The 14,567-nt window shown below is 36.6% G+C and overlaps 1 protein-coding gene across 7 annotated transcripts in view; it reads right to left on the reverse strand.

Annotated features, from left to right (window-relative positions):
* The window catches only part of LOC120779145, a 185,721-nt gene that overhangs the window by 150,917 nt on the left and 20,237 nt on the right, over positions 1–14,567 (reverse strand). For 6 of the 7 annotated variants that reach the window (XM_040111358.1, XM_040111353.1, XM_040111357.1 and 3 more), the window contains 2 exons: positions 2,595–4,094; positions 2,199–2,405 (listed from right to left, as the gene is read on the reverse strand). In XM_040111358.1, the coding sequence (XP_039967292.1) occupies positions 2,199–2,405; positions 2,595–4,094 (1,707 nt within the window). Of the gene's footprint in view, positions 1–2,198; positions 2,406–2,594; positions 4,095–7,160; positions 7,197–14,567 lie in introns of those variants that run through there. The other variant, XM_040111359.1, reaches the window with a different exon arrangement.

Below are 14,567 nucleotides of genomic sequence, written 5' to 3' on the forward strand. Positions count from 1 at the left end.
TCTATATTTCACCGCTACGGCAACCCTACTTCACTTTTGTTTATTTACAATCCAAGCTACAATCACATATAGCACCTACACATGCACACGAGCATAACTCGCTCATGAATGCAGAGCAATTCCATTGAGCGACTTGCACTCACTGTTAGCTCGCTGTTAACGGTTGCTGTTAGACTTAACATTTGTTTTAGTTTTTTCGACCAGTTGACTTGCAATATGTATAAAGCGTTTTCGACCAGTTGCTTGCATGCTATGCAGCATTCTTGTTGTTGTAGTTGCTGTTAGCAGCCGGATTTGTGTATTTAGCTGCGCTTGTGTGAGTGTGCCTTCGTATTGAGCAGACAGAATTAATGAATGGTGCGGTCAAATAATTATGGGCATGGCGCGTTAACTTCGGTAGAAGTCGTAAGTCTGTATGTGTGTCTGTATTTATAGTATATGTGTAGCGCTTTGGTTCGGGTTACCGTGGTTGTCTACTTGTTAATGATTGTTAATCATATCATTTAGCATTAAAGCGTGCAAATTGGGGAGGCGAAGATTGAGAGAATTAATGAATGAAAAGAAATAGATATTTAAATTTAAACATACATATAAATGTATGTATATAAAAAATAAAGGAATTAATTCGAAAATTTTTAATATTGTTTACGCTTTGGGCCTTCTTTGAGAAACATTGTTTCGTTAAAAAGTTGCGTAGGAAATAAGCTCTTTTAAATAAACGAAATAGTTGATCGATATTTATCATACCCGCGCTATAGTAAGCTGCATGACGATATATGCGTTATAAACACATCAACTTATTGGGAAAATGATGAACAGCGGAACGAATCAATAGACTCATAAATCAATTTCCACTTCAATCATATTTAGAAGTAGTATTAATTATTCATCCAAATTGGCATCGACCCCAAATTACTCACTTTTCCAAAAAATTTAAAATTACGGATGTCCCAAATTTGTAGAACTATACTATAGTGGTATATGTTTTTTAATAACGACATTTTGTGGGCGTGACAATGGTTGGAGTTTTCCCTTTGTAATATGAACCACTCGAGTTCAAGTTATCGCTTACATGAACAGACGAACCGAACCAGTGAGGGCGATTTGTCAAAGACCGGAACAAATAATAATCAGTAGGAACTAGAAAGTGGGTGAGTCAAAGTTTCCCAACCGCTTTTCCTCAATATTTTTCAACCGATCTCGCAGAGCGAGCGCAATTTGGTGAGGTGTTGTCGGTATCGTACGCCATTAATGGTTTCACTCTTTGTAGAAGCTCATAAAAGAGCAAGTCCTTTTAATCTCACTCATCTTTGCCGTTGATTTGGCTGCTTGGAAACAATCTTAACCCAGAAATACTTCCAATTCCTTATCTTCAAACTTTTTTGTCCGCTCTGGATGTTTTTCGTCTTTCAAGCCAAAACCCCCATTATTAAATTGTGTAAACCATTTTCGGAACGTTCACTCATCTAGAACATGTTCAACATAATCTTTCACCAAAACACGATGACTTTCGGCTCAGAGCAAGAACATTCGTAAGTTCGACATATTTGAGCAAATAATTCAGTTATGCTATTTCTTGGCAAACTGGACGAATACAGGCATAAATCCAATATGAGTACATACTACTGTTAGCTAAAGCAGTAAGACTAGAGAGGATAGCTAACCAATAACATGTTTGTGGAACAAAGGCATTTTATAGAAGGTATTTACTTTTTGATTTAATTTTTGTTTGATAAAAGTATTTGGTTTGTTTCTTATTTTACAAAATTTTCTTATTCTCCTTGATTTAATTGAAGTTATGACAATTATTTCAACGTCTCAAAACTTTTTACTTTCAATAGATTTTGAGTAATTTCTATGTCATAATGCTTCTAAAAGTTTATTAATACGTCATACATATGTATGTATATTTAAATACAATTAAATAAAATATTGTTCTGTAAGTACTCGAAATAACACGATTTCAATATAAAGCACAACTCTTCGAGTATATTACAGTCCATAAAATACTTGCATGTAGCAATTACTGTCTATTTTGGCAAGATTACCCAATCACAACAGCTGTTATGTCAATTATTTCACGCTGGCGTTGCGCATAGGTCAAGAATCTTCAAGCACATACATACATACATATATGTATAGAAGATTTCCATTTGTTTGCATGTATTGAAGAAAAAGTAATCACAGGCAATACTCACCACACCGACGGCATGCCGTTGCCGCAGCTCAGCAGCAATTTCGGCAAATTTGCATAGGAATTCCATTTCGAACGACTGCAGGCAGCCGAGATAGGAGCAGACGAGCAAATCGCGTGCTTGGCGAATTAGAATCGAGCGTGTGCACGCCGTATAGACAGGATAAATGGCGGCGAGGTGTTTGTCAATCAGCGCAGCGGTGCCCGAGTCCTACACGAACAGCGAAAAAGGGAAAGAAAGCAAAGCAAATTATTAACAAAAGCAGACTTACGGTAATGAGCAGACAATTGTGTGGAAAATGTATATAACATTTCTTTAAGAAAAGTGTTAAAGTGCAACAAAAGGTTCGTAAGTGCAATGGGCGGTCGGTTCAGTCAGGTAAATGGTGGTGTTGCTTACCATATGTATAGCGCAAGCCAATTGTTCCTCCTTGACAAGTGGCGGACAGCTGCTGCTGATACTCATGAGCGACTGTTGTTGTTGTAGCAATTTTACTCTGGCAACATCAGCGGCAACGGTTGAGTACTTCAGCATGCCACTTTGTGTTTGTTGTTGCATCTGTCTAGTCTCTTGTTCGACAGTTAAATCAGCCGAGTCATCAACTTCGACTTCAACTTCAGCGGCCGCCAAAGCTAGGGTGTCGCGCTTATGCTCGGCAGAGGTCAACGGTGTCGTTTGCTGGTGTTGTTGTTGTTGGTCAGCACTGACATTCGAACTGCCGCTGTCCATCAACACTGACGATGACGGCAAACTAAAGTCAATATCATCGTAAGCCAACACCGATTGCTCGCTTGTTAAGTGCGCTTCTTCGTCTGGCCCCAGCGACGCCTCCTCTCCCGACGTGTGCTCTCCCTGCATGGCCAACGCAGTTGGTGTTAATAGCGTGTGCGTTGCTACGTCGCCCTGTCGCTCGGTTGTGGCAATTAATATAGTGGTGCACGCCTTATTCTCAACTTCCTCATACGCCCCCTCTGCCTCCGCCTCTTCCTCCTTCCTTTCTTCGAGAGCGGCGAATTGCTGGGTGCTTCGGCTGCGCGCTGCATTCGACACCTCAACGCCAATCGATTCTTGGCATTTTTCATCTTGCACATACAATTTGGTGGCTGTTGTTTCTGTCGTTGTTGTTGCTGCTGTGGAATTCGTTGCATTTGCGACCGCCTGTTGATGCTGACCTGTCAGCCGATCTCTGCACCGCTTCAAATATGTGCGCACGCGCGATTTGCTGCGCTGCACCGGCTTCTCTGTTGTCGTCGCCGTTGTTGTAGTTGTTGCAATTGCATTAATATTCAAATCGATATCGACTTGGCAACACCGTTCGTTGTCATTGACCAAACAGCAGCAATTTTCTTGTTGTTTCTCCACCAACTCCGCATCGCGACCACCATCCTCCTCCCCGGAATACCAAATCTCCTCGGCGTCGTCTTCCTCTTGCGCAATTGGTGCAGTGGCACTTGTACTTCGTACCCCGGCCATTATGTTGGCCTCATTTGTTGCTTTTGTTGCCGCGTTTGCCACATTGCCACAGTTCCAGCTGTTTAGGCCGGCTTCATGGCTTTCATCAGCTGTGTTGGTGCGACTTTTAGTGGCCTCCGCCACAGTTGCTGTTTCTGTAATCGTTGCTGCAGTTGTTGTAGTTGCTGTAATCGTTTTTGTGTCATTCACCGGCATAACCAGCACCTCCGCCAAGTGTTCTTCGGCATTGCCGTTTACATTGTTGCAATTGTGTTTGCAATTATTTGTAGTGTTTGTTGTTGTTGTTGTTGTTGTTAATATTGCAACGCTATGCTCTTCACCCTCAGGTGGCCTACTTGTACTATTGCCACGTATATTGCCACTTTGACCGTTATTTTCATTGTTGCTTGTGCTGTTGACGTTGTTGTTGCTGGGCTGTGGATTCGCCTGAGGCGGCAAAAAGAGAAGATAAAAAGGAGAACTTAGTAAAAGGTTTGTGTGAATAGATGAGCGTGTTTATATGTACATATTTTGTAAATTTCTTTATAATTAGTTGTTGATATATTGTTGTTGTTGTATATAAGCAATAACATCGAATTATATTCTGTTAATAAAAACTTCGATAAAATAGTTGTTAAAATTGCTGTTGGACAGTTCGAATACCGAAAGTACTCAGAACTTATTTATCATAGAGTTCAAATATATTGGATTTTGAAAACCATATTTCCGGAAAACTTTATAATACCCGAAAGTAGTGTTCACTAGATCTCCAAGCAACAGAAAACTCAGAAACTCAAACAGAGAAACCGAAAGAGAGTTAGGAACTTTTAGCACTTGCAAGCACCAAGTAGGGATAAGAATATAGCTATATTAACCAGTCCAGCATACATTATTGCATAATATTCAACCGGATAGACCACGTCGAGCAAACAGTGAAAAAAATATAGCGGCCGTGTGAGCGTGTCCACGAAAACCGTGGAGAGTCGATCCGGCACCCTTCGCAGCAACTTTGACTGACGTATGGATCGACTTACCTCTCTTAAATCTTAAATTGAAGACGTACAAAATTCAGCTTGTGCATCGCTCTATGGGCTCTTGAATGATGAGGCCCATTTTTGGTTCAAAATGTATGTATGTAAACAACCAAAACTGCCACATTTGGGACGAAAAATAATCTGAAGAGATTTAAAAGCTGCTATTCCATCCAGAAAGAACAGCGGTTCGGTGTGATTTGTGAGCCAGTGGAAACTTGGAAGTTCTTCAAAAATTATGCTGATGAAAACGTAACCGTCAATAGCGATTGTTATCGCGCCATGATCCAGATGATAACGGTCATCGTGATGCCTGAAATTGAAGCTCATGATCTCGGCAGCATTAGGTTTCAACAAAACGACGCCACTTCCAACACATCGCATCAATCAATGGATTTTTTGAGACAATACTTCAGTGATCAGATATCTCCACGTTTTACGTCTGTCGATTGGACACCACGGTCGTGGGATACCTTTAGATTTTTTTCTGTTTGGATATGAAAAGTTTAAAATGTATGCGGACAATCCCGCTCAGGCATAGGACATCGCGCGTGTCATTTGCCAGTTACCAGTCGAAATACTCGAACGAGTCACCGACAATTGGACTTAACGAATGGACCATCTGAGATCTAGCCGCGGCCATCATTTCAATAAGATAATCTTATAAAAATAAATGTCTAAGAATGTTCTTTGGAATGACAATAATCATCCCCCTTTAAAATTGAATTTTCTGTGTTTTTCTTTAAAAAAAAAGTAAGGAACCTCGAAATGGATCACCCTTCATTAGTATTTGACAATTCTTGGGTTTACTACTCAGTGTGTACATAGCCTAATCATTAGTTCCTAGTGTAATGTGGTTCTCAGACGCACCACAGCGTTCGTTGTCTTAAACTTTGCCTACTTCAGGTTGCAAATAGCGTTGGTTCAAGACTTAAATCAAGTTTCAGGATCTTTGTTATGCAAATTTATTGTTGTCGGTTAAATAACCGAAGTGATCACTTGGGGTCCTGAAAATAATAATTTTTAAATTCTTGATTTTGTGATTCTGTTCAATTAAAGAAAGTGTAGCACAATGTAAACAATACCTTGGTGAAAAATTATCTTTTCCCATATCTTTTACTTTACGTCACTATGGTCTCCATGTAAAAGCTCTACAAAACTTCCTACTTCCTTTGTCTGCATACTATTATTGTCCATATTTTTAATATTTTCTTTGATGATGCTAGAGATATCTGAAGTAGTCTCTAAATTTTCGATCAGAAGCATACTTGTATTTAAGACACAGGTATACGAGACTATATATATATCGTTTTTGTTACACTTTACTATCAAATCAAAGAGCTTTACACAGCAAAAGATGGTAATTTCCAGCAAAACACTTTTTAATTTTCCCATTTCCCTGCAAGCATTTTCCAACGTTCGTGTGCTTATTTTCACATGCTATCGTGTGGCGAATAAATGTAAATTTAAACATTTTGCTATTTACAGTTAAGTCAACAATGCCATGACTTATTATCAATATCTGATTAAACCATGTAAGTCTGCGTGTGTGTGTGTGGAAATCAGAACTATGGTAATTATGCGTGTTTGTAGCTGTGTGTGGCCAAGCAAATGAGGACAAACATCGATCGCATAAAAAGGGCTTGGTGAAAAGGGGGCAGAAAAAAGAACAGACATGGTGTGGCAAGTGGTTAGATGTACATAAGTTAGTACATAATACGCCACAACAGACAGTGTAATGGCATGCGAGCGGGTTTAGGAAATTTCAGAATACGAGCAAGCGTGGAGCATTTAGTTGGCAGAGTGAAGTCTCGGAAATAGAATTTTTTATTGCAACAAATTTATAAACAGATTGCGTGTTAGCGCTGAATGCAAAATGCAGAATATCTTTGAATAATGCAAGTCATTTTGAGCTTTTGCTTTTTATTTTATTTTTTATATTTTTATTACGTCTTTTAGCGCGTTTGCTTACTAGGGATATTGTGGGAAGTACCCATTTTGTATGGAAAAGTGCAGAATATTGTGGCATGCAGCCAAAACTCAAGTTGACATAGGTCAAGTGTAGCATTCAATTCTACAAAAATAAAAAAAATTTTGCTCAGAACTTCAGTTGGTTGACTAAACGCTAAGGGGTAAGGTGATTGTAATAGTAGGAGTATTGATTTCAGTTTTCGCAATAGAAGCATTGTCCAATAAAGATGGAACCCCGGTCACATATATAAATTTGTAGACAATTCAAAATTAACGAAGTTGGTGTTCATTTCAGTTTCATTTACTTTCCCACCGTACATTATTTCCTTTATGTTATTCAAAAATATTTAATAGGGGCCCAAAATATTTTCGTTCACTCTTTTTAGAATTATAATAGTTACATACAACTAAATTAGTTTTTGCACATAACTATGCATACTGCATCCGCTTATAGCCCTTACGGCCAGACGCTTCTACACACATAAAAGTAGCAGCTGTCTAGGCGCCTCACCTTTTTTCGCAGAAAATGCATGCCGAACTACACAACAACACAACAGCAGACAGCTCACTTCAATTTCATGCACAATTTAACTAAATTTATTATTCCCAATTTTTGCGAAAATCACAGCACCTTTTTAAAACATTTTTCCTTGGATAATTTTCACTGATTCTCCATTTCTATTTGCATAAAATTTCAATTTTCAAATTTCATGCACATTTTCACTTAACTTTTCACTTTCGTTTTCTTATTTCACTTCCACGGTTTTCCGCTTCACGCAAAATTCGCGTATCTTCGCGTCGGTTGCGTTTTGTTTACTGTCGCGCTTCTGCTTCGTACAAGGTTAGTTTCGTCTTAGCGGCAAACATCGGCCGTAGTAGCGCATTTTGGGAGTGACGCTGTCGGCGGTAGAAATTACTCATCCCTTTTGGTTGGTAGCGCCCAGCCCATGAAGTCGGTTGACGTGTCTCGAAACCAAAGTGGCGCTAAAGTGTTGTAAGTGGCGCTGCCGCTGGCAAATGGGTGGTCAGGCGGCAAGCCAACCGGGTGGGCCAGTGAACCAAGCGACCATCGTTCCATTGTGCTGTATGCAAAATGTAAGTTTGTTTGTTGGTTTGGATTTCCTTGGTAACGCTAGTGCGAGTCCAATTTGTTTGCGTTTACTTAAGCACAAAAAGCTTCAAATTAGTGTTTTCGGTTATTTTTTTTATTTATTCAGACATACACCCTACAGCGGGCAGAGATATTACATAAACTAACTCTCATACTTAAATAAGTCACACACTACGGATATGTTCAGATTATTTTTTATGCAATTAATACAGTGCTTTTCTTCATTTCTGTACATAAGTTAAATTCTTCTTTTACGATCTATATTACTTTGAACATTTTTTTGAGTGCCGAAACTGCTGCCAGAGTTCCCATGGTTTGGGTTTTGCAAAAACAGTGCACAATTTCGCCCTCTCTCTCTCCATTTATCTCCCTCTCATAGCTATTTAATGACCTCCCATCAGGCTCAATCGAATGTTGCTCACATATAGGCGATTTCAACACAATTTTATTGGAAATAAATATTGGCTAGTACTTCTCACATGGTTAATGAATTTCCCTTCTTTGGCATAATCTTCCAATTATAGTATAGTATTCTTGTTTATCTCACAGAATTTTTTCCTAATTTTCATTTCATAAATGACTTTGCAAACCATATAATAATATTATATGATATTTATGACTGGTCTGCTTTGGAAGATTCCAGAACCTATTGTATTGAATTATTTCAAGTAAAATGGAAAGTATAGAAAAATCTGGTTGGAATTTTAAGCGCAACAATACAATACGATATCTACAAGAATATACAAGATAATCAATAGAGCAGATTCTTATCTATGAAACTCCTAATCCTTCTTCTTTTCTAAACTTTCATTAGTATGTTCAAAAATTTTGAAGACTATCTCCACACATGGATCTGAGATTTCTAAATTCATATGAATCGGCTGCAACAAAGCTACAATACCCTTCACTGGTGCATTCATCATAGCATAAAAGGGCATAAAGAGATAGTTTTCTTGTTGCTGTATCTCAGATATATGCTATGCTATATACATAAATATGACCTGAAATATGTACTCAGAGATCATAGCTTTGCCTTTGATACTAATCTGTAACCAATTTCATGAAAATATCTTACCTATTACAAAAGTTTCCGTACAAGATTCTGAATTTGATGGTTCAGTTTGTATATTAGCCATACGCTATGATAATCCGATCCGAAAAATGAGCAGCTTTTTGTAGAAAAAATCACCTGTGCGAAATTTCAGATCGACATCTCAAAAATGATGTATTACTTAGCGTATATACAGAAGGACATGGCTAAAACGGCTCAGCTCGACGCGCTAATTATTTATATACATTTGTACTTTATTGGGTTTCTGACGTCTTCTTTTTAGTGTTACAAATTTCGTAGCAAACTTAATACACCGTGTTCAGGGTATAAAAAGATAAAAGCAAATCTTTCTATTAGTTAGCTTCTAAGCACTTCATAATAATAAATCTGCTAGGAAAAGCTCACCACAGAGGGCACTCAACAAATAGCATGCGCGTTTTCGAAAGCTTTCAGGTGTCAACCGAAAAGCTTTTATGTGAATTTAAGTATAAACCAAATAAAAAGAACGAAAAATAACAGTTACATTATAAACTAAGTTGGTTTATCTGTTTGCATGTATGTTTTTGGCCACTTTGATTTCCATTGCTATTGTTCTTTGTGGCACAATCAGAAGTGGAAAATTAATGGTCACAGAAAATAATATGAATATGAAACTAATTGTAAAGTAATTTCAGCTAATGGTTTGCGACAACTCAGTTTATGTTTATTAATACTCCGAAAAGGACTGATTTTCGACTAGTTCAGCCCATAAAATCACGGCACACGGCGTCTTGGAGTTTTGAGGAATTATTTATTGCATTGTAAATATGAACGTTTGTTTGTATATATATGTAAAGATACGGTTACAAATGTGCTACATGCCTTTAATTATGTGCCTCGCCATCACCGGTGGCGAGGTTGGGCAGCGAGACAGTGTCATTAATTCACAAATTATGACACATACGCATGCAATTAACCGAACGCCAAAGCGTTTTGCAACGCACCTCTTATCTCGGGACAATCGACAATCACTAACCTAAAAACAACAACAACAGTAATAAATGCTTGAGCAACTTTGATGTCTTCCGCCTATTTAAGTATCCATTTCATTTTGGTTGACCAAATTTTTGTTCGTGCTCAGAGTGTTCCTTTTCGTTTTTAGGTTATTTATTTAACACAGGACACGCAAGCCTTATAAACACATCACACGCCACCTGAACACAAGTAAAAATACAGTTTCTTTTTGCGAAGAGCTGAGACAACATGAAATGTCATAAAGAAAACTCACTTGTTCCAATTTTAATCCGCCTCAAAGACACGCACATTTATTTACATATATATTGTTTATATTTATACATATGTATGTCTGAATGTGGTCCTTAATTTCGGCATTTCTCGAGGTAAATATAAACTCGCTTACGTATTTTTAGGTATAGTTTGTCGATTAATGTAATAGAAACTTATGGAGCCTGAAGTAAGAAAACACTGAACACATAGTTGGCTGAATCCGCCAGACATGAGCCTAAAATCGAAAACCATTCATTACAGCCAATTACCAACACAAAATGGTTACGCCGAAGCCGTGAATTGGACTTTCGTATTTTCAGTCCCATACTACGGATAAAGAAATTATAGTACATACATTTTGGTGCCAATTGGAGATCGTTAAAGATTTTTAATGACTCAAATCTCCTTAACTATACTTAAATCACAAAACTATCGAGAGTATTTGGCGCAGACATATAAGTTTAACGCATCTACTATTACTCATTGCTTAAGAACCACCCTAACATATGACCACCCGCAGAGAGGGAACTGCTTTGTTCAGTAATAAGACAAATTATTTTGAAGAAAAAAAATATATTACTTATGAAGTAATTTACTCGTTTCCTTTTCGTACATCCGTTGTAATTTGTACTTCCTTTACAGGCAATTCAAATTTTGCTTTAAATATTTCAGTTTTTAAGTTATGACACTATTAAATTGAAGTAATTCCAATATGAGATGAACAAAATACAAATACATATATGACTACTTCATTTGAAAAATCAAAATCTTCTAAGGTGAACCAAAGTGTTTGAGACTTCTTAATAAAATCAAAAGATATTAACAGGTGGCATCCCTTGATGTTGGAAATATCTTGCGTCAATAGTTAAAATAGATACAAAATTAAATCGTAAACCGGGTAAACTATTTCGGTTTCACAATATGGGTAACAATAATGTCTGCTTACCAATCATGAAAAATGTCAGAAACTTTACTGCAATCGTCAGTAACCCTTAGCAAGGTCAAAAACCATGAGGCTCTTTAACCTTACAAAAGCTTGTTGACCTATATGATTGGATGTTGACCTCGTTAAATGTAAAGATTTAGGTCATTGCCCAGAAGGATGGGTTCTTGACCTCGCTAAATGTAAACAGAGAGGTCATTACCCTCATCATAGGTAATGTAAACAAAAAATATTTTGACCTCAGGATGGATTACTTGGTTCGCAAAATGGCCGTGATCCTCACGAAAGGTTGTTGATTTTGGAAAGGTCAAAACTACTTATTATGTTTTGATTTAGCATTTGAGCAAATCTAATAGTATACTCGTTTTAAGTTATTAAATTGAGTAATGGTTTTTGAGGAAATTGTTCCGAAATTATAAAATATTATTGAAGTATTTTCCAACAAATTTTTAACTTATTTTACCTTCTCACAATATGTGAGGTTGTTAAAGTAGTAATTTACACCCAAAGCTTCCGGTAAATAAAAACAGTTGTTATTGCAATAAAACATTAAAACAGTCAAAAAATAAAATTTCTAGTAAAATAACATAACCGAAATGATTATTAAAATGCCGTTCGTGCTGATTACAATCGGCAGGTGATTAGTCAGATTGAGGCTATGTGAGAACGAGAGTCACACGAATAGAAACCGATAGTAATTTTTCAGTTCAAATCCTTATAAAATATTTTAAAAAGTTAGGAGGGTTTCAAAGGTACAAAAGAAGGTATTTTTACAATATTTTTTTTAATATAAATAATCAAATATTTAAAAAATATAATACGACATTTTAAAATTACATATTTCAACAATATCTCCAAAAATTGTGATATAACAATATTGAAAATTCCGCTCTTGAGACCTCATCTCCCCGTGTGTCTCACAAAAAAGTTCTTTTGGCTTGGACAGCATAACTTATTATTGGTTCATTTAAAATTAAAAAAACCAAACATATTCCATTAGTACATAAATAAATCTCGTTTTTAAACTGAAGGAAATAAAACAAAATTCAAATTTTCATTTTTTCTCTGACTTTGAACAAAAAATCGAATTTTTTGGTAAAATTTTCGGCATTTATAGGTTGAAAGAAAAAAGTTATAATGAAAAAAATCCTTCCGTCAATAACCACATAATGTTATTTTAAAGATGTGTACAAAATTCGAACTAAATCGGTCCATAACTTTTCGAGAAATCCTGTCCACCAACTTCAAAAACACTGTTTCGAAAAAAACGCGTTTAAAGAAGTGGTTAAATATACGAAACAAAACCATAAACTGTGGCATTTAATCGTTTTCTGTCATCACTCACTAAAACCAAGCCTTTATTGTGAATATAATAAAAAAGTACAATAAATAAAACAGCTAAATGTTGTAAAATCCCTGTTCCACAGCTGATTATTTTTTGATAACTTTTTTGCATGAGAAATACGCAGCTGAATAATGCTCATTATACAATGCCATGTAGAGAGCTCTTCATAACAAGAAGATTCTCAGAAAGTCGAAAAAGTTTTAAAGTATCATTCTGGATATTCTATATAAATCTGTTCTAATTTAATGTTAGAATAGAAGAGAGAATAGATAATGCCAAATTCCATAAAATCTTAAGTCATCCTCTTTCAAGGCGAGCTGCCGAATCGGATTCTAATTTCTAGTATATGTTCCTAAATAGATATATTTGACAAGATCAGTGCTTATAAAGCAAAATTTCTGATATATACATTGTACATATGTACATATCTATATGTAGATCCAGCATACCGAAATGACTAATCTCTAGTTCAAACGCTTCGTTATTAATTTGCCTCTTTAAGATTAAACATTTGAAAGACTAATAATTGCAGCAACAATTTTATTGGACCATTAAAAATGTAAAAAGCAAATTGAACAAATTTACCACTCGTCGGAAATCGAGTTTTTTTTGCTTTTCTCTCACTCTCACTCTCGCTTTAAAAGCGGCGAGTAACAAAAGCCACAAATATTAATTGTCAAAGCGATCGATCGTAATTGCGATTGCGGCTCATAAAACATTTCACCACTAAACACTATCACTATCACTTGTGGCAGAAATGGCAAATGGCCATACTTACATACGAACATACACATGTGGCAATAAATAGCAAAGTGGCTAATAATCGACACGCCAGCGTAGTAAGCATGCAACGCTACAAAAATATGGATGATCATAAAAGGAACTAAAGTTGATGATCGGAATCCCGAAACCAAACATGGTGCATGCAACTTTGATTTATATGCAGATATTTAGAGGTATATTACCACAATTGAGAACTTAGTTAAATACAAGTATACTTACATTATTCCGAAATTCTACGGGATTTAAATTTCGAAAGCTCGAAAATGCGTAATTTTCAATATAATTCGGGTTCCACGCGCAAACAATAAAAAGTAGTTTGTCGACGGATAATTATAAAAATGATAAATCTACACATACGAATTAAGCATACCACAAACATCAACTATCACAGATCGGGATCCCGATTTTTTATATTTATGTCGAAATGTACAGAAAATTATTTACAATACCGCTTTTCTCAAAATATTGAGGGACTTAAATTTTAAATTAATAAATCATCCATTATATTTACAATATTTTTATATGTAGTACCTACACATCAAAAATAAAGACCGAAATCCCGAATTCCGAGATTCATTAAAATTTTTTCGAAAAATGACCCCACTTGTATTTCAAATTTAAATTATTATAATAAATCTGAAATCCCGTTGCAATCCAAAATTATTCGGGATTGATATTATGAAATCCCGAAATTTCGGGGTTTGCAAACTAATACGGGACTTAATGGCTGAACGAGCATTAATAAATATTTGTATACATATTAATATACAGCTGTTGCAACATCGCATGCCACTTGAATATACTGCTAGTTTTATGTGGCACGTATGGAGTCATATTACAATATTGCCATGCCGATAATAACAATCACGAAAAGTAAAAGATGCCATATTTCATGGGCAAGTGTTAAATTGTCGAAATTAATTGCATGCTGCGGTACCTGGCGGCCGGCAACTAGCAACTGGCGGTTGGCAGCGATCGAACGGGGCGGTTTTGAGTGAGGCAGTGGTGGCGGCGGCGATCACAGAAGCCATATTGAGCGGCAGAGGCAGCAGCTGCAGTGGCAAGAGCATTTACCGGTACTCATAAGTTAAATGTTGCAGCATTAGATGTGAGGCATATACATAATTGCCATGTTGCATGTGGCATGTGGAATGTGGCGATGGGAACGAAAATGAAATGCAAAGCATTTTAAATGTGCAACACATCGGCTGCTTGTGTGTGTGTGTTACATATGGCTACAAGTGCACTGCCACGACACACACTCAATTTATGAAGACTGTTTAGCAGTGTTGCATTTGTTGTGGCAATTATAGTATGCTGGTGCGCAATTTGCATGCAGCTCATTCTGCGCAAAGCGCTCAGCCCCTCAAATTCAGTTTATCTTTTAATTATGTACATATGTATAACATAATAATCATA

This window comes from Bactrocera tryoni, chromosome 5, assembly GCF_016617805.1.
Source record: "Bactrocera tryoni isolate S06 chromosome 5, CSIRO_BtryS06_freeze2, whole genome shotgun sequence".
NCBI classification, from domain to species: Eukaryota; Metazoa; Arthropoda; class Insecta; order Diptera; family Tephritidae; genus Bactrocera; species Bactrocera tryoni.